Below are 24697 nucleotides of genomic sequence, written 5' to 3' on the forward strand. Positions count from 1 at the left end.
ACCAAACTCGCAGCAGCACAACAAAAAAAGGGCGGAAAAAATCCAGATAGCACACACTAGTTCAGTAGAATTTTACAAGTAAAACTTTATTGGAATGATACTCATGTTGCAAAATATTACACTTCGTGTTTTTATGTCACTGTTCCTGTGACTTCAGACGCTTCCCTTTGCAGTGTGTGTGTTTGTGTGTGTGTGTGTGTGTGTGTGTGTGTGTGTGTGTGTATGTGAGTGTGGCGGGGGTTAACATGGTTTACATTGGGGTCTCATTTCCCTAAAAAGTGCGACAGTATGTACCAGCATTGTGCCTGCATTGAGAGGAAGTTGTATCACTGCAAAAAACATCGAGGAGACACGGAATAATATTTGTATTAGCCTATAACTTCAAACATTTTGTCCATGATGATATAGTCAACATTAAACTTGACATGGAGGAAATACAGCGAATGTGAAAGTCTCAACAAGTGGTTTACAACAATGTAATAATAATAATAATAATAAAAATAAAAGGTTTAAATTAGTCCAGAATAACCTATACGTCAGCTGATAACTACAAGTAGATGTGTCTCCATCTTGCAGCTCTTTTCACCATTTATCTGCCAATATGATTTTGACTTCAGATTGACCAATGAAATGTTTTTCAGCTGTTTCACCTCAATAAAAAAGAAGTATATGAAAAGTAGGGGAGGAGTGGACCTTATTGGTCACAAGTTGACTGCCTTGTATGTGAATAATTTCTTTGACAGCAAACCAATCAGTCAAAATACTTTTTTACTTGGACACTGCCATGGCCGGAAAACCGATTGGGCAAAAGGGGCAACTGCCCAGACCTCCAGACCCCTAAAAGCCCCATGTTCACTGTGGCATTCGGTTTGTGGTATTTTCATTTATTTAAACATTGGTGATATGCAATACTAAAGCACAATATCAACTGATACTATAGAGGGCCTTAGTGTGTATTCTACATCTTTAGCTCATCTTGACACCCAGGCTTGGAGGGGTCCTGAACCCCATATATTTGTCTCAATGCCGTCAAAGCTCACAAGTTGACATTTTTCCCATCCCTGCCATTCTTTCCATATAACGTGAAAATGGCATGAGGATATCAAGGCCTCTGCTGCAAGTTTATGGAAGTGCAATACTGAATCGCTGACCCTTTAAGACTTTCATCATTTCAGTTAATGCTGTGCTCGAGTGGTGCATATTCCTAAATTAAAGCAGCTACAAAGAGCTATGAAATGGTCTCAATTTAATACCAACGGCTCTATTTGACCTACATAAGCAATTAATACCATCAAGAAGAAGCTTGTCTATTTCTTTATAAGTACCCTTAATATTTTTCCCTGGGTCTGATTACACGTGGAATCTGACAAAATGGTTTACGGTACGCAGACCAGAAGAACCTGGGCGGAGTAGACTTTTCTTTAGAGAATTTTATTTTTGACATTATACTTTGTGGTTTTGGTTGAAACTGGGGCAGAAACAGCAAAGATAAGAAAATAAGAGGATCGACCGAAGAACTACAACAACAAGAACTAAAAAAAAGCCTAAAGCTTAACGGTAAAGTAATAGAGCACAGGGAAAACGCGAGTCAGCCTCGTCGGTCATTCAACAGATGGAGAGGACTGCTTTGAAAGGATTCAAAACTGATCCTAAATTGTCCCTCTTCCTCAGAGAGAGGCAATATGCCTATTTTACTGATGAAATACATTGTGAGACGGAAAAGCGGCCGTCTTTCACTAGCTTACAAAACAAATACATGCAAAAGCCAAACCAAGATCATTATGACACAAAGCGGTGGTGCTCATGGGAAATGCAGTCTCCACCCCAGGAAGCATTTTGTCTACAGTGGCCGCCAAAATCAACACAAAATAAAAGTTCCTTGTAGTTGCTTTAATTTGTTATTAAATCAAATTACCACTCAGTTAACATGGGGCGATGTAATATTCCAGCATAGTGATACCGTACATAATGCACAGAGAGTTGGAGGAATGGTGGGTTCACAGGGGCAACATAGACCTAAAAACGATCTGAAACAGATCATTAAGGCCACTTTGAATATTCCTTGATGGTAGCTCATTTTTAATATCATTCCATATGACCGATATATGTGTAAATGTGTGCGTATAATTTAATATAAACACAAAATTACACATTCTATATGTTTAAATGAGAGAAAAACATTGTTATATTTTCCCAAATCTGAACTGTTTTGGACAAGAAAAACTCATGTGAATCAAACATATTTGGATTTTAAAGTGAAAAGAGAAAAACCGGAGTGCCGTTTGGAAACAAAACAGTATATCTTCGTTATGGTTGCACACTAAAGTACAGCTATGAAGAAGGCATTTGAATGTTTAAAACAGACACTAGTGTCACTTTGTTAAATTTTTATAAATGATGAAAGACCAAATCCCACAATGACCACCTTTTTTGGGAACTTTGCCATCATAGCTCAGGAGCTAAGGAGGCATTGAACACCTGTGTCGAGCACTTTAAACAGGCAGCTCGTACACTATGCATCAACATCATTTTTGTCTCAGGACTAAGCTCGAATCAGTCATCTTAACATCACCACCACATGAAAAAGTGAATTGAACAAAAACTGCATGTAAACACAAAGATGGAAATAGAGTTGCTGTCATGTGTAAGACAGTCACGTGAAGTGTGGCCCCATTTTGCAAGTGACAAGAGAGCTGGGTGCTAGGGAGATGAACATTAACACAGGTTTCTATAAAAGACCATAAAGCACACTATCCAGACCGCCTTTGATGACTGATCAAAGTGCTCTGGTGACCACCAGCCAGAAGCAGTTTGAGGTAGTCTGCCTCAGATGGTCTGCTTTAGTTGGAGTTGGCAAGGGCCAAATTCAAAATGCTGCATCAACTTGACCTGTAAGTGAGTTTTGAGCAGAGACAGCGAGTACTTTTAAGACCAAACAGAGTTGTCAAGTTAACGAAAACAAATCTTCCTGAACTGTGGAAAAAACAAAATTCTCAATATTCCCTCGTCTTCCTTAGCACTAACCAGAACCATAAATGTCCAAATCTATACCATAAGCAAGTGTCTCACACACCCTCTTCACCTGCTAATCCTAATGCTTTATGTTGATAAGATGTCTTATTAAGTGATATGTTCGAACCTGAGATACCATTATGTGATGGTGTTCCTTCACAACACCATTAAAACTGAGATATTTACGTTACCTTATCCAGATTCCCTTGTTTGTTAGCATGACATGATATCATTGGAGCCACTAGTATCTAGTAACATTTAAAAATTGGAGTGCACAAAGCCTGGCTATGCTTACAATGATGAGAAGTATAGATGGAGTTACACAGTAAACTTAACTGACTTCTTCCCTCTTGAGTGTCATCTGATTGACGGAAACTTGTTTGAGCACACACAATGCGTCATCTTCATCTTTTGGCCAACCATGCCAGACGTATGCTGTCTACGATATGAAACGATTTACACATTTAAAGAAAACTGACTGCAAAACACAAGTTATTTAAGTGCATGTAAATGTTCACTTCAATGCTCCTCTTGCTCACCAGAGAAAGAGCGAGCTGGCCGGTTATCAGATTAAATTGAAGAAACTTTTATGCAAACTGAGACCTCAACTTGTATGACTCAATCGGCTTCATGTAATAGCCAATTGAGTGATTTTTCCGTGATGTGGCCCAAAAGTGACTAAACAATGAGTGAAACAATAAAAGAGCAGGGAAGATCTTGGGTGAAAATGTGTCGAGGCAACTCTAAATAACACCCAAGAATCTGAAGCACATCTTCATTATAAAGGGATCCATAAATAAGACAGAACAATAAATAAAATACAACAGAAACGCAACAGAAAAGGCAACACTGCTGGTTATCGGTCTCCTTGCTCTTTTTCCCTTCTCTATCCCATTTTTCCCACCTTTTTGTAGCTGGTGCTTGTGATTGGACAGGAGACAGTACTCCCTCCTTACGTCTCCCACTTGACCAGCCTACCTTTGACTCTCCCTTCTTCCTTCCTCCTTCCTCTCTCGCTCTCTAACTCTAGAACTCCGCAAACTCCTTGGCACATTTCTCAGTGAAGGAGACACGGATCTCCTCCTCCTCATAGTCGTCGAAGTTGCTGGTGTCGCCTGGTCCTTTGAACTTGGGGACAAAGGGAGCTTCCACCTGATGGCGATTAAAAGCATCAGTTGAGAAGTGAGCTTTACTGAAGGGATGGAAATGCATCGGGACGGCGCACACTCACAGGCACACTTACCTTTTTCTGGTAGATGGCAATCCAGTCAGTGGTTGCAAACCACTTGTGTCCCTTGATGTCATTGACCCCGTTCTTCAGGTTTCCGTAACGTTTTGTGAGATCCACCTGAGGATAAAACCGATACATTTTCCTCACTTTTACATGATAATATATTAAGAACACACAACAAAGTAAACGTAGCCTTAAAGACCAGAATAACAGATACCCTTTTCCACCAACATGGAACCTGATCTGTTCTGGTTCTTGCACCCTAATTTTGAATTGTTTGGAAAATTTTCTACCAAAAATAAATTTGTTTAGAACCTATAAAGTTGAACCAAAAAAATAGCAGGTTCAGTGGGTGTGTCATAATCTTCAGATTGAGAAAGAAAGGATGGAGTTGTCGTCTATGTCTTCATATCATTAATAGTTGGTCCATGCTTGTTTTTTGAATTATAACAGAAAATATCCATAATAACAGAACAAAAGCTTGTAGGTAATCAGTGCGATCTGCTATCTTGCTCCTAATGATTACTTACGGTTTGCATTGAGAAAAGCTGTCCACTGATGATCACAATGGTTCTGCTAAAAACTGATGGAAATGTGGGCTGGTTCTCTAGATGGCTCCAACTGGTTTAAGAACCAGAGCTAATTTGATGGGAAAGGGGTATTAGATATTTGCTCTCACCTGTAACAGGTTCCTCAGGAGGTCCTTCAGGTCAGAACTGAAGTGGGATGGGAAACGCACCTGAAGACGAAGAATGAAGCAGCGGTAAAATTCTGAGATGCAGATTTTGAATCCCTCACAATTTAAAAGTAGTCTGTACAAAAAGAGTAAGTAACTACTCCTTCACCTCCCTCAGCAGGGTAGTTCCCAGTGTGTGTGAGTGTGCGGACAAATGACAATGTTTGGAAGTTTGGAATCCTTTCTTCCTTTATTGAAGCAGGGATACGAAGGCCTAACACATTTACTTGAGGAAAATGATTTGCCTTTTCTGATTTTGCAAGACTCTTATCTCATTAATTCAGAAACACAAGAGCAGATTTATTTTTCCCAAGTGCATTAAGCTTCTGTACAGGAAAGTTTGGCTCAGAGCAATGCTCTCTTTTTTCAGGAATGCTCCGCTGACACTAACTCGGTTACACACGTTCACACAGGCCTGCCCAGGGGAACCTCAGCGGTTAAAATGAGGGAGGGGCAAGTGCTGCTCACTCACTTTCCCCACCCAGATTTATCCTGCTTGGTCTGAGGATCAAACACAGTGTCCAAGCTTCTCAAGTTTCATCACTGCCTCATGTGGTGGCCTAAAGAAGTGATGCACTTTACAATTCTGACATCAGCAACAACATTTTGTCTGGAATAAAAACCCCAGGAGCTTATATTTTGTATTACTGGCGATATCCATCACAGGAAAACGGAAACTCACAACAGCAAATTTCAAGACAAATGAAATCACAGCTTCAACACTGGTTATAAAATAATCTATGGAAAGTTAAAAAAGAAAAACTGCTTCTCACCAAAGGTTTCTAGACAAGTCCCTAGACACTTCGATGTCTGTGTGACATCACAGATTAGGACTGTCTGTGATTCTCGGACACAGTTTCTAAATATGCACTAATACAGCCATCATACTTTTATTTTTTCTTTTTAAACTAATCTCTCTTGTTTTATGCAATGCACTACAAAACTGCATGCAATTATTTATTAGGCTTATCAAGGTATTATGGTATACCAGGATATTCATAATTCCCAAAGATATGATTTTTGATACCATCAAAAAACGTAGACGCTCAGTCAGTCTCTCCTTATTGAACAGGCAGCTGAGTTGAGAAAGATGGCGACTGAGAGTGGTGCAGATAACGTTAGCGTTACAGGATAAGCAAAAAGCCTGGCTAATGTTAGAGAGACACAGCGGGGAAAACCAGCTTGAAAAGCATATTTTTACATAACACTCAGGAGAAGGCTTATTTTGACTAAACCAAACAGTGATTTGTAACACCAGCAGCTCAGCTTTTATGTGCGAAGGTGTGACGAGTGTTTGCGGTAGAATAAAAATCAAGAAATAGGAATTTGTTGATTACAGCGTGAACACAAAGTTTTTATTCTCAAGCTTAAAAACTCATATAGAAATGAAAACAGGAAAAATGAAGCTATGCTGTAAATATAAACCAAGCTGAAGCGCTTTTCTGCAACAAACCAGCAGAGAGAAGTCAGGGATTGGGGATGAGGGGTGGGTTCTCCGAATGTTACAAACAAATACTGACTGTAGCACGAAGTGGTGATCAGCGAGGAGACTCACCTTCCCTGATACGATCTTTTCATAGATCTGAATGGGCTGGTCAGCAAAGAAAGGCGGGTACCCTGCTGCCATCTCATAGACGAGTACACCCAGCGCCCACCAGTCTACTGCCTTGTTATAACCCTGGTGGACACAACAAAGAGGGAGGAGAGTAGAGAGAAAAAGAGATCATTATGGACAGTTAAACCAGATTGAATTTACTGAAAACATTTTGGCTTGACTAAACTTCATTCATTCTGTAACTCCAATATAACTGAATCTTATTTTTCCAGCATAGTTTGTGCATCCATCTGGAGGTTCAGAGGGAAGAGACATGAATATTATACACGCAGTAATAATTAGTGATAAGAACCACTCAAGGACATCTCACAGAGAGAAAACAGCCTTCTGTCAATAAATATCTCATGATGATTGTTGTCAGGCAAATTTCTAATCAAAAAGGAGCACATAATTAAACTATGACTGTGCTCTATAGATGCTCCTTAAACCCATATTCCCAGCCTAATTGACCGAGATCAGCATCGCCAGAGGCCTGTCGTCTGGCCGGTAGTACAATAAAGACCACTTTAAGTTAGAATTCAATATTTCTAAAAAAACAACAACCACGTGTTACAATTCTGCCCACTCAAATGAACAACTACCCTATAAGAAAGGTGTCGTAATGTGTTTTCATTTTGTGCATCAGGTTGGTATCATTGTTTATTCAAATGCAGAATATCTCATTTTTGAAAGGAGATACAGCAGACAGACCTCAAGTTAAAATAGGGAACAATGGTGGCTCACCTTGCTAAGAATAATCTCTGGGGCCAGATATTCTGGGGTGCCACACAGTGTCCAGGTCCGGCCCTTTACACGTTTGGCAAAGCCAAAATCTGTCACCTGAGGGATGAAAAACAGAGTAAGAGGATCAACAAAATGAGCAGGCATGCTCTAATAGTGTCCTCTTGGGTTTTAGCACATTAAAGGCAGAAGCAAGAAGTAACAGGATAGACAGAGGCAGAGAGATGGAGTAGAGCATCTTGGGGCAGTGAGACTTTTTTTTCACAATTTTTCATTTCACTTTTCACCACTAGATGGTAGCAGAATCTCTGCTACAAAACAGCACACAGCTCAGCAAAGATCATTTCAAATACAGTCCATCATCATCACGCCATCATAGATGCACGTACGCACTCTTTGAGTAGCTGCTGATAGTTTCTAGATACTCTCCATGTCTGTGTGACATCACGGATTAAGATTTGGGACAAACACCGTTAAATTGCTTGTATTTCTGGGACACCTGTCTTTCCAAATGTGCACCAATACAGTCCTAAAAACTAATTAAAAAAAAAAATCATTTCCGTCTCATTTTTTTATGCAATGCAATACAAAACTGCAAGTGGCTATTTGTACACAAAAAACAGCTTAAATTGCCTCTCTTTAAAACCGGACTGGTTGATTCCCCATGGACTCCACTGTGAAACTGTGTGAAGTTTTATCCTTTAATCCCTATGACTCTGTAGTGGCTGTTAAAACAATTAGTTCCAATTATAGCCAAAACTACAAGAACTATATCCAAGTTTCTCTTTTTTTACAAACACTTTTATTCATAACTGTGATTTTATTCATAACTTTGTTAAGGTGTTTCTCCTGTTACTGATACAATTCTGCCGAAACACACCAGGGGCAGTATACAGTATATAATAACCATGGTAACAATATCTCATAGCATTTTTTTCTTTATTTACCCTGAGTTACTACACGACACTTGGTAAGTATGTGCTGACTCAGGTGGGGTGGTACCATTGAGATTGAGCATCAAAAGCTAAAGTTAGCACACTCATGACTGACATTTAAAGCTTGGTCTTTGTATTTAGACTCTGTACAAAATGAGAAACAAGAAAGAGTCCAACTGCGTGTTTGCAAAATTTGGCAATTGTGATGTTGTATCAACAACAAATATCAACTAGCTAGCTTACATGGCTAATGTTAGCTACTGTACATCAGAGTGCGATTAGTTGGCTGATAATTAATAAAGCAAAAACTGATCCTTTGCTAAGCCCCGCCCCTTTGTAACAGTCCGTCAAGCAGTCGAAGTTAGCCCACTGACTGCACTCCCTGAAGAAATATGAATTTTTTTTTTTTTTAAAAAAAGAAAAGAAAAAAAAGAAGAAAAAACGATTTCAGAGAGAAGCAGACAGAAGCGTCGACAATATTTGTTTGAAAGATATATGCAGGACATAAACCTCACTCGGCAACAAAAACAAGTCCACAGATCACAGTGTAAAAGTGAACCACCACGTCACCTGATGTTTGACGCAGAATACAACAAAATTAAGGTGCAACCTAGACTATAGGAGCAACACTGTACCTGTAAAGCAGAGTATTTACACACAGTAAAAGTAGCATGAGTATACAATCAGTTTACCTTTAGTAGCTAGCATAGCACAGAAGCACAACAGTGTATAATGAGTAACATTTAACCTATATCTCCTTCTGACTTCTTTGGGTTAACATGTATCATCACAAGCCCTCCAGGCACAACATTTACAGTGCCTTGCGAAAGTATTCGGCCCCCTTGAACCTTGCAACCTTTCGCCACATTTCAGGCTTCAAACATAAAGATATCAAATTTAAATTTTTTGTCAAGAAACAACAACAAGTGGGACACAATCGTGAAGTGGAATGAAATTTATTGAGTAATTTAAACTTTTTTAACAAATAAAAAACTGAAAAGTGGGGCGTGCAATATTATTTGGCCCCCTTGCGTTAATACTTTGTAGCGCCACCTTTTGCTCCAATTACAGCTGCAAGTCGCTTGGGGTATGTTTCTATCAGTTTTGCACATCGAGAGACTGAAATTCTTGCCCATTCTTCCTTGCAAAACAGCTCGAGCTCAGTGAGGTTGGATGGAGAGCGTTTGTGAACAGCAGTCTTCAGCTCTTTCCACAGATTCTCGATTGGATTCAGGTCTGGACTTTGACTTGGCCATTCTAACACCTGGATACGTTTATTTGTGAACCATTCCATTGTAGATTTGGCTTTATGTTTTGGATCATTGTCCTGTTGGAAGATAAATCTCCGTCCCAGTCTCAGGTCTTGTGCAGACTCCAACAGGTTTTCTTCCAGAATGGTCCTGTATTTGGCTCCATCCATCTTCCCGTCAATTTTAACCATCTTCCCTGTCCCTGCTGAAGAAAAGCAGGCCCAAACCATGATGCTGCCACCACCATGTTTGACAGTGGGGATGGTGTGTTCAGGGTGATGAGCTGTATTGCTTTTACGCCAAACATATCGTTTTGCATTGTGGCCAAAAAGTTCGATTTTGGTTTCATCTGACCAGAGCACCTTCTTCCACATGTTTGGTGTGTCTCCCAGGTGGCTTGTGGCAAACTTTAAACGAGACTTTTATGGATATCTTTGAGAAATGGCTTTCTTCTTGCCACTCTTCCATAAAGGCCAGATTTGTGCAGTGTACGACTGATTGTTGTCCAATGGACAGACTCTCCTACCTCAGCTGTAGATCTCTGCAGTTCATCCAGAGTGATCATGGGCCTCTTGGCTGCATCTCTGATCAGTTTTCTCCTTGTTTGAGATGAAAGTTTGGAGGGACGGCCGGGTCTTGGTAGATTTGCAGTGGTCTGATACTCCTTCCATTTCAATATGATTGCTTGCACAGTGCTCCTTGAGATGTTTAAAGCTTGGGAAATCTTTTTGTATCCAAATCCGGCTTTAAACTCCTCCACAACAGTATCTCGGACCTGCCTGGTGTGTTCCTTGGTCTTCATGATGCTCTCTGCGCTTTAAACAGAACCCTGAGACTATCACAGAGCAGGTGCATTTATACGGAGACTTGATTACACACAGGTGGATTCTATTTATCATCATCAGTCATTTAGGACAACATTGGATCATTCAGAGATCCTCACTGAACTTCTGGAGTGAGTTTGCTGCATTGAAAGTAAAGGGGCGAATAATATTGCCCCACTTTTCAGTTTTTATTTGTTAAAAAAGTTTAAATTATCCAATAAATTTCGTTCCACTTCACGATTGTGTCCCACTTGTTGTTGATTCTTGACAAAAAATTAAAATTTTATTTCTTTATGTTTGAAGCCTGAAATGTGGTGAAAGGTTGAAAGGTTCAAGGGGGCCGAATACTTTCGCAAGGCACTGTAGCTCAAAATCAACAAAACCAGCTTGATAATGAAAAAAAATCTGAAACAAATTGCATCAGAGTTGGCAATGCTAGGCAACGATTGGCCAGTCTGTGTTTGAAGGTGGGGCTTAGCGAAGGGCCAGTTAAGTTGATTAATTAATTAGTTCATCAACAGAAAATTTGCAGAAACTGTTTTTACAATCAACATGTAATTTATGTGATGTTTGTAAGAAAAATACAAAATAGATGGTTACAGATCCTTGATTATAAGGTCTTGCATTATAAACTGAAACTCTCTTTTTCACAGTTTTCTAATTGTTTCAAAACCAACAATAAATTAATTGAGCAAACAATTTGTGGTTGCAACTGTCTAATCTAAACCACAGCTTGGAGTTCATGGGGGATTTGGCTGTTGGCTGAAAAGTCTGAGGGATGAGGAGAAATAACACATGGACGTGGACCAACATGTTTAGAAAGCCTGGATTCTCAACAGAAATCAAGACATCACAAGGGTGGCTGCCATAGTGTTTTTTTTGCGGATAAATCATAAGAATACACACAGGAATTTATATTTATTAACTACAACCTTTTGAGGAAGTAATTTCTGATTTGCTTGTATAAATTACTGCATCAGGTGTTATTTACCTGTATGTAGCCCTGTTGGTCTATGAGCAGGTTTTCAGGTTTCAGGTCTCTGTAGATCAGGTCCAAAGCGTGCAGATACTCAAAGGTAAGAACGATCTGAGCAGCGTAGAATCGAGCGTGAGGCTCACTGTACACACGCACGCACACACAGACGCATGCGCACACACACAGGGAGATCAACAGAAAGACAGCTATTTAGTGGAGTGTACAGTACAGATCACAACAGTGATGAACAAAGCTAAATAACCTACAGCTGAAACGGACCTGAGGAGAACTCCAAGAGAACAAAATTGAGGAGAACTGAGCTAATTTGAGAGCACAGAGCTCCACAACTAATATTTCTTTAAACTGTTTGCAGCTGTAAGGAGACACTAACCTAAATCTGCCAATTCTCCGTAGATGGGAGAACATCTCTCCACCTGGTACATATTCCATCACCATGTAGAGGTTAGTGTTGTCCTGGGGAGGGGAAGAAGGAGGACCTGTTAGTGGCACTCACACACACACACACACACACACACACACACACACACACACACACAAACCACATACAGATACACAGGATGGGAACAGGGCGACATGAAAACGGTATTTTGTGGGTCAAAATGAATGAATCCACTGACTTTTATTTCAGTTATCACCATCTAAACACCCTCATGAAAAAGTGCCTGTAACAGCATCTATTGCGCATTGATTTAGGCGTGTTATATTTCCAAAACCTGGTTTTCAAATCCCAAGTTCTGTAGACCCTTAAACAGAGCTATATATAACAAAAGCATTTAGGGCTGGGTGTCTTTTAAAAATTACAATACCAAAAAAAATAAAGTGATACAGATATCAATAGAAACCTTAATTTGATGCATTTATTCTCTACTTTACTTAATAACCATCCTGAGAAAGGAAACATTCAGCTGAAATACTCCTAAATTCATCCTTCTGAGTTTTATGCACTTGTTTTATTGGATGCCACAGGTGTTCGGTAAAGCCATACTTTCTAACGTTATGGTGGCATCTTGGCACATTTACCTGCCAACTTCGTCAAATACACAGCGTTCGACCACACCGCACCGTATAGAGTGCATCAGGGATCACATTTTATTTTTGGCCGATGTGGGAGTTAAGGTCACCTTGGTTCCCTCGACAAAAAGCCAAAGGGATTTTTCCACTGGATTTTAGATTATTGCAAAAAATAACCTCTGAGTTAGTGAGAGTTTTGCAAGATAATCTTCACAAATGAACACCACTTCCATCATTTTTTAAGTGTAAATGCAACCGGCAGAAGTAAAAATCTTACGTTAAGCTACAAACAAACTACACTAAAGTCACATGATTTAACATTCCCACCACAACTAGGCTGTAAAGCTGTGTTTGGCAGGGTGATGTTCTGTCGTCTCATTTAGCCGTCTTTCTTAAGACACATAAAAGCTTCAAAATTCACGAGTTGGACATTTTCTGATGGACTTTATGTCATAGAACTAAATGTTAAAGTCTCTTGAGCGTCTGTTAACCACAGACATAATTTCTGGCATCCATTCGGACTTGTCCTAGAGAAATGATCCCACTCAATGGCCAGAGCTGAAACACTTTGAAAAGTTAGTTCTATCACATAGTTTCCCATCATAAAGCAGCTTTTGGGTATTTTTCTGTTGTTTGCTAGCAGACGCAAGTGACGAGGAGTTACCTTCACGCTATACAAAGTCGACAGACTGCGATGAATTGTTTTTCCCTTTGGTGTGGCAGGATATAATTACATTCTGCTCTTATGGGTTATAGCTGCTGCAGTAGGAGGTCAATCACACGTTGCGTTAAAATCGAAGGACGCTCACAGTGACTGGCTGTGAACAAAACCACGCAAATAGTCCTTTTTTTTTAATCTGGGTACAAAAAGGACTGAATGTAGGTATTGTCTGACAGGAGACGTTTCAATACTACTTAGCACTGGGTTATTTTATTTATTTATTTTTGATACCTCAAAATGTATCAGTGTATCAAACCTCAATGTATACTTGCTTTATATTGTACTTTATTTATATCATTAAGATTTAATTCTTCACCTGCTTCCCAGGTGACACCTGCAAATACAACTTACTCTGGAGTAAGTCTAACTAAGCTGAGTTAAAGTGTTTGTTGTTGACTCTTCCATCAGTGTGCAGGAAGAGACACGTGGACAGGAAAATTCTGTTAATAGGTTTATTTGAAGCATCAAGGATATTCAATCCCAGGGCATGCAAGAGGCATCTAAACAGCTTAACCCGAGTAAGGCTGTATTTGGAGTATGGCCATCAGATGGGTTAGTCTGCACAAGTACACCAGCCACAGACAAAGCTGGAGTGTGAAAATGTCAAAGAAAATGTACGCTCAATTTACTCTATATTTGCAGATGACACTCCCCTATATAATTAATTTTAAATTATGATGGAAGTCATAGTATGCATGAGATTGTAAATTGACAGGTTATGATATTATACGTTAAATGTTAACAGTTAAGTAAATAGCACTCCACTTTTATAATCAAAACAAACAAAAGGTGTATACAATTGATCCCTGTCAATACTTGGAAATGGTCTTTAACCAGTAGAAACAATATACAATGTTTACTCAGCTTGATGAGATTTATATTAATTTGGAGTATTAAAATGACATTTAATGCCCATATATATGCAGTATATAGAACTACTGTATACTAGAACAAGCTGGAAATGTTAATAAACAATTCTGATTTTGTAAATATGACATTTGACGTGATCTAGAAATAAATTCACTCAATTTTGATTACTTTCTCGGATTTGGAACTATTTTTTCTTGTAAAAGCACACCACACAAAGTTTAAAGGTTTAAAGTTCACATGCAGTGTTTTGGCTCTTAAAAGGGATACTTTCCTAACAAAATGACCCCTATAAATCAGTTCCCTATGCTGTGTTACCTTGAATTTATGAAGAAAATTAAAGAAAAAAAAGTTTTTCTCACATGCTTCTGTGGAAAAGGACAAACATATTGATTTATTGATTCATTTGAGACCATGTTTGATAACATAAACTATACCAAAGCATCCATTTACAAACTCTCACAACTTTTGCAGTATAATCAAAGTGACACTTATCCAGTCGTATGTTACCAAACACGTGCAGTTTCTCTAAAAATGCCTGGTACTGGAGAGCGTTGGTAAGCTTCACTTTTAGTTCAGTTTTAAATAGCAATGTTTTTGCAAAAATGCATGTGTTTGAGATGTGTTAGAGTTTGTAAATGTATATTTTGATTTAATTTTGCTCTTGTTAAGCGTGATCCCCAATTAATCGATTAATCAATAAGTTTGCCGTTTTCCATGGAGGCATGCGAGAAAAACAACATTTTCTTTACAAATTCATGGTAACACGCTATGACTAATAGAACAAATGGTCTTTTTATAGTTGACATTGGCTTATTTCTTTAAGTTGCTTTCTCACTAATGCACAGTGACTTGCGTTAACAGTAACTGCTTTTTCGGGGAATGCCCCTGCAGGTAGGTGATTGTCGGTGCGGCTCTCAGTGCTGCCCTCAGGGCGGTTACTGCGTGGCGGCGTGAAAGCAGCTTTAGTTAAGAAAAAGTTAGTAATTTACCAGTTTAACTAAAACCAGACACAAACAGAATTGCTTCCATACAAATACACAAGCGGTCTTCAGCAGTCAGGGGGAGACTGTTAAATACACGACTAGAATGCAAAACAAGTTAATAACCGAGACTGTAAGGGTCGGATTGTGTTTGAAAAGAACTAGTTCATACGAAGTGTCATCTAACCGTGACAGAAAGTGTTCATCTAAACGGCTGCACTCGAAGGTGGAGTAATAAGTCGGCCGATCCATTAGCCAGAAGTTGTCGAGCTCGTCTTGCTGAATGACAGCCAAGCAGTATGTGTTTCTGCACTCACGTGATAGGTGGACGCTGAACTCATCACTTGTAATAACACAACTGGGTGTGCTGGGGTTAAACTTTTTTTTTCTTTTTTTCAATGGACCACCTTAGTGAAAATGTAGACAAAAGGCGTCTTAAAAGGTGGTTGAGGGATGGAAGGCAAGCTGATGAGCAGATGAAAGGAAAACTAATCCAGTCATCATCAACATATAACCCCCCCCCACACACACACACACACCAACACCATCTAAAATACTCCGTACCTTGAACGAGTACTCTAACCGCACCAGAAAAGGAAAGCTGACAGCCTGAAGAATCCTCTTCTCATTCAGAGTGTGCTCTATTTGCTTGAGCTTCACAACCTGAGAGGCAAAGAAAGAGAAAAGGGGAGACAGAAAGTTTAGAATGTATCATATACAAATTATAGAAATGATGTTTTCACAAAAATAAACTTGTTTTATCAGAGCAGCATAATCTTAGCTGTCTTGAACATATCCTTGGGACCTCTGCTCAAAGCTGCTATGTAATTGTACATCTTAAGACTTGTTTTGGCTTAAATAGAAAAAGCCAACTAAGAAGGTTAAAAGGCAAAAGTACTGATGAAATTTGTAATTTTACTGATATTTGTGCTGATACTGTATACTTGTATTGATTGTGTATATTTGCATTGTCATCGTACATTTGTGTATTGTACACAATGTTCTTAGGTTACTTTCTTTTTTCTTTATCTCTGGTTGTATCTCTTTTGACATTTACCTTGTTACTGTCTATAATTCTTGCATTTAAAACAGCATTCAGAGTTGAAGACAGATGAAAAATGTTGTATATGACAACATATGACAAAACCTTGACTTGACTTAAAAGGAAATGTTTCTGTTCAAATTGATCTTAAAATCAATGATTTGGTACTATATCTTTGAGCTTTTTCTGCTATTTACAGTAATCACCTGCACTACATATATTTTGTTTTGTATAAATGTGTATAATAATTCATTTGTATTTCTGATAAATAAATAATACTTGCAAATAATGCTTTTTTTTCACCTGCAAATCTTTTGTAAAATGTGGCAAGCCACTTCACACTATTATCGATATCCTTGTTTTCCTCCAATTTTATTGACGGTAGCAGTTCATAGATCTATCAGTCAATAACACAATCTGCCTCCTTCAGGCTCCATATTTGTATTGCATTGCAGCATATTTGATATATGCCATTACATGTATTGCATGACCAACATCTGCAAGCATAAACAATTCAATTACATCCATCTTTTTACTTTGCCAAGGAGGTCGTGTTTTCAGGACTTTTTGTTTGTTTTACTGTTCGTCAGCAGGGTTATAGAAAAACTACTGGCCGGATTTTCGTGAAACTTTGTAGAGGGGTGTGGCACGGGCCAGGGAAAACCTGTTAAATCTTGGTGTGGCTCCAAATCACAGGGTGGATACACAAATCATTTTTCACTTTCTTTAACATTGTGAGGACAGGACATTTGAGCGAGGGTGCTCTCCCTTTTAGTCATTTTGTTTTTGTTCTGGTAATTTTTGGCTGACACTATTTATTCAACACACCACTCCTCTTAAGGTAACACCACAAACACACCAAGCAGTGACAAAGTGCAGCCTGCTGCAATTACTGAGTTCTTGTGTATCCAGGAGGTACCTTCATGTGTTACAGGTGCTTTGTAATACAGGCCAACATGTTACAGACTTACTGATTGGCTGTTGGTATTTTTTGTCTAAAATTTGGGGAAAGTTTAACTTTTGGAGGCAAATTACAATCTCCTCACTACAGAACCAAACAGCTGCAGCTTGCTGAATTTGGAGCAGCCGCTGCAGTTCTTCACTGACAATGCACGGCAACTCGTCGGGGGCGGCACTTTGCCGCTATAGTGTGTTATCAGCGCAAGTGATATTCAAGATGCAAGCTTAACACAATGAACTGATCAAATATTTTCCAAATGTTTAGAGGCTTTTTCGTGAAACTGGGGAAAAAGTTCAAACACAAGCAGAAACTCTGAAAATACGTCAACATGGATGTCACATGCAAATATACAGTAATTACAGTGCAAAGCGGCACAAACTGGAAAACGCGTTTGAACGTGGGGAAATACATGAGTAGGAGGAATATATTTTAAACAGGTGTCATAAAAATGGCCAATCACATCAGCTGCTTTCATCCTGCAGACAGCAGAGTCACAGTCTCTCCTTTAAGGGAGGACTGTTTCTCTCTGGAGGTGCAAAGTGTGACTATACAGCAACCTCAATATATACATACAAGAGACAATCGCTTCATTTCTATATCTGATCATCATTTTCAGGGTTGTGGGGAGCTTGGGGTCCATCCCAGCATGCATTTGGTCAAATAGTTTGTCAAGTTGCCAACACAAATGCAATGACAACATTCACATTCACAATTTAGTGACAAGTACACCTAACCTGCATGCTTTTGGACTAGAGATTGACCGATACAGGGTTTTTAAAGGCCGATATAATAATCAGAAAAAAAGCAGCTAGCCAAATAATTGGCTGGTTGGCTGGAGCTATTATTTTTCTTCAAAGTCAATTCTTCAGTACACAATGTACTTTGACCTCATATATGGAGTCTACATGCAAAACCATGATCATAGATGGGCTTTATTCCTTTAAAATGCTTTCTAATTACTTTTGAATAATTTGGATAAGTAAAAAAAAAATCAGTGTAATTAAGAGACTTTAAAGTGGACCAATTTTGTATTTTAGAAATACTCAAAATACTTCCTCAATGATTTATAAATCATAAATAATTAGACAAAAAAACTTAAGCTGCATTCCAGTAGTGGTTCAACATGCCCTCATTGACTTTCCCTCGGCACTTGTCCTCGGGGCACTCCCCACTGTCATCATAAGTGCCATTTCGAATGTCTGACTGTCAACGATGGTCACTTCAGACATCTATATAACTGACAGTGCATTACAGTTATGCATTTGTTGCAAGAAAATACATCACCGGCTAGGGGCAGTAGTAAGTAAATCTTTGGTTGCACCACAGAAGAAGGAGAAGATGAATAAACTGGTAAATAAATAAAAAACAAAATTAAATACATTCACTGTGTGAAATGCTTATCAGCTACAGTTTTTCTAATATATCTTATAGGTCTGTATAGGTTGGCCCACATGTGTGTAGATGTACTTATCTATCAGCAGATAGTTTCTTAAGAAAATCTCATTGCCTGATATATTATTGATAACTGTTATATACTTAAATGCAGTTGTTGACGTATAATGTTGTACTGTTCAGCTTGTGTGATTTCCATTTTGCCAACATTATCTGTTAATGAATGGAAAACTTGCTGTTTGCATGTAAACGTAATAGTTGCAATAATCATAATACAAGTCTTAAACAGAAATTTCTGAATTAGAAACTGATTATTACCAAGTGCCTGCCGACGCATTGCAATCATCTGCAGAAGACGCCTTTACATCAATGAAAGAGTCTGCAGGTATTTCTGATGATTTGTGAAAAACAGTACAGTGCTTATCGTGTAACTGGTGATCGATCTGTGATAGTTGAGCTGAAAGTGAACAAGGGCAGGTATGTTTCATTTAAATCCCCCTTCTGCTTTCTCTCCGCTCTCCAAGTGGCCTCTGTGCAACATAAGCAATTACATAACACCAAGGGCTGAGGGGTAGTGAATAAGGGGAAGTGAAACTATTTTCGAAATGCAAAGTCAGTATATAGCTGGATCAAGTATAAATCTGTATAAAGTTAAAATTACCTCCCCATGTGACTGGTGGAGGCTGTGCAGCCACCGGCCGCTAGGCAGGCAAGTTCTTCTAAGAACAATAGCTTGTAAAACGTCCTATCGGCACCAATTAATTGATCAAACCGATAAATCGGTTGATCTCTATTTTGGACTGCATTGGTATACTGAAGAACCTTGATTTTCCAGGTATTAAATTCACTCCATTAACCAATTAGCCAAAAGCAGGCATTTCCATCTGTATATTTTGCTTTATAAAATATTTATCTATAAATATAAGAACATGAGAATACATTGAAGTGGGCCAAAATGCAGGCACAATTTAATTCTAATTGACTGATGTGATCAGCATAAAGACAACCTCAGCACTGCCACCCCGGCTGCTGTCTGCTCCAGCACAAGCAGGTTCAAAGAGGTTCAAAGGAGGGGAAAAAAAGGGAAAGCTTGCACCTGTATTTGAGTCTTTGCATCTTTTCGCAAGCATATGATGAGTTGCCTTTATTACAGTATCTATGAATGTTTCAAGCCTTGTGGGTCCACTTTTTACATAAATGACAACTCCATGTTTTCTATGACCAGCCTGCAAGTGTCCTTAAACGGCAGACCGATTTTAACACCCTCCATCCCGTGTGTCCCTCCTGACCCAGACTGACCTTCTGCTTGTTGAGGATCTTCATGGCATAATGCTGTCCCGTTTCTCTGTGCCTCACCAGCATCACACGGCCAAACGAGCCCGTGCCCAGCGTTTTCAACCTCTCAAACTGCTCCAGGCAAGCAGTGTTCTGAACAGACAAAACAAAAAGGGTTCGTTGATTTTTGCGAAAAACAAAACGGTGAGGGTTGTGGTGTGGGACGTAAACTTTTATTGTTTTTCTAATGTTTCCTACGCCCACATTTATTATCCGTTTTTGGACAAGCAAATGCCTGAGTGTCTGGTATATGTGCATACAATATACAGTAATCACAGTGTATGTAATACATATGAACAATGTGTATGGTTTTTAATCATATGTTTATAGTATGCAATACATATTTGTACAAACTGGATATACTGCACATGCACTGGTCACAATATTAATATATATCAGTCAAATTCAGTACTATTACGTAAGCCAAAAATCTTAAAATAAATGATAAAACTGTATAAACACCCAACACTTGCTTTATTTTACCCTTCAAATATATATATAAATTTACCTAAAGATGTAGTAGGTAGAGCTTTGAAAATAAATGCACAATAAATATGAAAAATAAGTGAAATTCCAATAGTGAGAACTTTTATTTTTAAATTGCAAAAGGAATCGTAGAGAGTGTGTCACATATTCACTTCATAGCTTTGGTCACAGAATCGGATCGAAAAACGTTTTAAATTTAATTTTTAAATTACGATCAAGAAAATATATCACATTCCCACTGACACGCATCCAAACACTAACCTGTGCAGGGTTCTCCCACTTCTTGAGAAAGTCCTCTTTGGCTTTAGCAAGGAACTCCTTGACTGTGGAAGACAAAACCACAAGAAAGCCTTAAGTGGTGTGTGTGTGTAGAGTTAAAAAACAAACAAACAGAAAACAGAACAAAGTAGGATACCTCCTGTGCTGTCTGGAATCAAATGTACAGAGCCTGTACTCCCTTTTTTTTAAAAAAACATAGCCAACTTAATAAATGGTGCTTACATTTGAAGAATACTTGTTTTGAATGCATGATTTTCCTTCTTTGATCATTTCTGGACATTGATAGATACACAGCGCATAGAAAGAGGAAAAACTTACATGTCGGTTTGAGACACAAGAAGTTAAATAACACACATTGAACAGGAATATTGCTTGTGAATTAATTTCATTGTTTAAACCCTCTTAAAATTAACTAGTTATATCTAACACAGATGCCCCAAATAAGAAGACTTGTCTCATGTACCACAAAATTAAATTAACTTTTGGCAACAGACAAAAATTCTAGTGAATGTTCAAATTTTACCAGCTACTTAATCGATTACCGTTGTTTTCTAGGCTGGTGTGTGAAAACTAATCTACCAGCTGTACTTGTATATTTTACCAGCATTTGGCTAGTGGATGGTACTAATTTTGTACACTGTGTGCCAGTGCGTCAAAGTATGAAAAGGACATACTGTTTGGTTCACTGGAAACCTCTGAAGGCACGAGAATGAGCCTCAATATCGCCAACGCTGCTGATTCTTGACATACTGTATCCAGAATAATCTTTAAGGGACACTCCACTGATTTTACACATAAAGGTTTATTTTCTTCTTTACTGAGCTGAGTAACAAAGTTACAGGGTTTCCTGAGCAGAATTTTTTTTGTGGCAGCCTGCCACAAATAAAACATCTGCCGCCAAGTATTGTTTTTATATTCTTAGCGCTGGACCATTCATTAGGAGCGCTATTAGAATATATTACTGTTCAGTTATTGATTGCACCTCTCGGAGCGCAGATCGCATTCGGGGCACAGACTTTGCCGTCACTCCCACTGCAGCAGCTGCTCCTCTCATCCATTGGTAAATGACCAATATCTAGTTTACATGGAGGAATTAACTGTTTCCTCTAACATTTCAGGGCTATAAATTGCTGGTTGAGTTACTCAGTCTGGAGAAAGCCAACAAAACCTCACCTACAGAGGCAAAGCTGCTCAATGACCAAGATCACATGACATGCATCTCCTAGGTGTGAATGTGTGGTACTTGATGCACTCAGAGTGTTGGAAGTCCTATTTCATACACGTCTTTCATCATCCCTGACACCATTTTTTTTTTTTACTCTACATTAAAGCTTTATCTGGTTGATAGGACAATGCCTCAATCGCAGTGCATGGCCACAGCATACACACATGCAACAGCAAAGCAAGACAATACCCAGGCTGACTTGAGCATGATATTGACTCACACGTACACCCATTTATGATGCCTCACCGCTGCTAGAAATAAAAATTCTGTAAGTTTTCCTATATGTCATAATAAAATAAAATCCCTGATAATAACCTTTCCAATGAAAACACCGATCCAGTGAGCATACTCTCATCCTCCTGCATGACAGTAACCTTACATTGGACTTACAGCCAGCTCAGCCAAACCTGCTGCAGACTTTCATGGGTTCACGTAGATTATATTAAGCTCACCCACACACAGTTTAAGCAGCATCTCTTTCTTAAGAAGTGAAGCAACAGGCCTGGAGTGTTTTGGAAAAAAATCTGACACAGACTGTTGTGATAGTGTATAAGATCAGTGGAGAATATTGGACATAGAACTAATACAACATATTGGGGTTTTGTTTGTGTGTGTGTGTGTGTGTGTGTCAGTGGGGGGGGTTGGGGGGTTGGGAGGGGTGAGATATATATGTATGTGTTAAATGTATGAATGTGGTTTGAATGTACATGTGTCTCTTTTGTCTACTGTCTGGTGTATGTGATGATATTGATGTTTTCATATTAGCTTAACACCATCCTGGGATAGTATACTATCTAACACATCAAGGTAACATTTATTGTCCTTGTTGTAATGAAATTTTAAGTTAAACCTCATGGTGGAAAGCATGAAATCAAATAAAGATAATGATACAAAAAAAGACTGTTGTGAGGGTGCCAATATTTCAGTACACTGAATATTCTAAGATGCTTGTAGCTTACAAGCTGACTGTTGTTTGCAGCTCACACAGAGATCTGGCTATGGAAACAGCTCGTCCTACCTTAGCATCCACTAGAATCAGCTAAGCAAAAGTCCAAAACGGTACACCTCATACACTTTACATATGCACATGCAATGCTCCTGATTTATACGTGTGATATTGAGGTGCTTTGGAGCTAGCTAATTCGTTTGCAGCAAGGACTTGTCATAGACGCACGAGTGGATCTTAATGAATGGGAAAGCAGGAAAAGGCCTCTAATTAACGGTGTATAGCTTGTTATGTAAAAGTAGCATAGCCTGCTGTATCACTTCGTCTCTGATCATTTCATGAGGATGTATCTGAGCAGGTGGAGTGATGTGTACTGGTACCCACCGCTTTCCATCTCGCTGCCCTTCCTGGCCGTGGGCGCGTTGCCCATGATGACAACTTGTCAACGGGCGATCCGTGGCTTTTTGGCCGTCCTACAGCCTTGTCAAGCCGGTCTTAGCTCGATTAGGTCTGAACGGTATTTCCTAAATCCAGCTGTAACAGTTACCAAGCGTTAACTCCGAGGACTTGATTTGTAATAGGCTGACAGCTGCTGATGCGGTGCCACGGCGAGACGCTCACTCACTCCACGGTCATCAACAACCGGCGACCGATGATTTAAATCCACGCTGAACTATCGTTGAAGTATCTCGGTCGCTGGGGCTTCACCGGACCGCCAGGCCGACCTCGGCGCAGTTGGCCTGAACACGGAGGATCCAGTCTTCTCCTGTCCCTCCTTGCAGCCCCCTCCGAGCGAGGCCCCCCGGCTCCCCACCTCTCCCCCAACCCAAAAAACAGCTATACCGACGGCTTGGGTGCAATATTCTCAATCAATAGCCTGCCACTTTTCGTTACCGAACCCAGCTTTTAAAAATTAATCCTCGGCGGGGTCCGACAACGACGAGAAATCGCCCAAATCAACATTGGCCCCCTGTAGCCTCGGAGACGAGCGAGATGACGGAACTACAGCCGAGAGAACGTCCCGCCTATTCACCAGAACCGGGTTGATTGACAGCTAAAACAAGACCACGGATTGGCTACTTGGCTACGGCGCTGTCCCACGGAGTGCTCTGATTGGTTCTTCGCCATCCATCAAAAATGTTCGCGTCCTGCCCCCGTACAAAAAGCGAGCGAGGGGAACGTCAGCGATTATTTTCCTACCGACGATAGACGCGCCCACTTTCCCCGGTTGCTGTCCTCCATTGGCTCGGCGCGGCCGAACCGTGGGAATCTCGGTGAATGCGAGAATATCTATTGGCTGTCAGCAGCGTTTGACAGGATTGCCCCCCCCATCTCTCTCTTCCAAAAAAAAAGAAAAAAAAAAGCTTCCCTCCCCGTGCTCTCTCAACACCCTCCTCCTCCTCGCCGCCGCCAAGCGACTGATACACGTTTGGCTAAGTGACGTCAACCGCGAGCTATTTTTAGAAATGTTGGTCAGAATTTAACGCACGCGCGGCGCGGTCTGGCTGGCAGGACTTCTAAACAGACAGCAGACGGCCGTGCACGGAGAGGAGAGTTATCTGGTGGGAAATGAATCACGGGAAAGAAAAAATAAATGTTTTTACAATCGGTGTTGGATGGAAACACGCAGAGCCTCATACTGTCTGAGTACCAACGACCTTTACAGTCAAAATCCTTCAACAGCATCTCTGTCATCATCCTCACAACACACCTGCTGTAGCCTACCTACAGGGCGAGTACAGCACATGCACAAAGGTCCCTTATTATCAGGACTCTCAAAAGACACATTTGGATTTGCATATCCAATTTCAATAACACTTCGAGCTTGTGTTGGTGTGAAAATCAGAATTTAAAGAAGACCCATGAACAAACACCCAAGCTATAAATACAGAGATCCCTACAGCTACTGCAGGGTCTCCTGCAGCCTCCTACTTTACTGTGTGAATGGTGCTCAAACTACTTCAGCTGTGTATTTACACTTTATTATTTCTTTTTTTTTTTTTTTTTTTTAGATATTAAGCCCTACATTTGCGTGACAGGATTTATTCTGCTGACTATTCCAAACGCGTTGAGCAATTACAAGTGTTTACCTGACATATATGATGTGATCTGGGATGTGTATGTATGTG

The 24697-nt window shown here is 39.7% G+C and overlaps 1 protein-coding gene across 1 annotated transcript; it reads right to left on the reverse strand.

Moving 5' to 3' along the window:
- Positions 1 to 65: 65 nt before the first annotated feature.
- prkacab (protein kinase, cAMP-dependent, catalytic, alpha, genome duplicate b) lies at positions 66 to 23590 on the reverse strand. Its single transcript, XM_042484724.2, has 11 exons — positions 22953 to 23590; positions 20380 to 20441; positions 19597 to 19725; positions 15467 to 15565; positions 11691 to 11773; positions 11315 to 11441; positions 7318 to 7413; positions 6535 to 6657; positions 4923 to 4982; positions 4256 to 4360; positions 66 to 4164 (listed from the first exon to the last, which is right to left on the reverse strand). Exons 1-11 carry the CDS (start codon positions 22996 to 22998, stop codon positions 4039 to 4041), a joined length of 1056 nt encoding a protein of 351 aa, XP_042340658.1. The 5' UTR covers positions 22999 to 23590; the 3' UTR covers positions 66 to 4038.
- Between the last annotated feature and the right edge of the window lie 1107 nt (positions 23591 to 24697).

This window comes from Plectropomus leopardus, chromosome 3 (assembly GCF_026936395.1).
Source record: "Plectropomus leopardus strain MGB_pleo_1.0 chromosome 3, ASM2693639v1, whole genome shotgun sequence".
NCBI lineage: Eukaryota > Metazoa > Chordata > Actinopteri > Perciformes > Serranidae > Plectropomus > Plectropomus leopardus.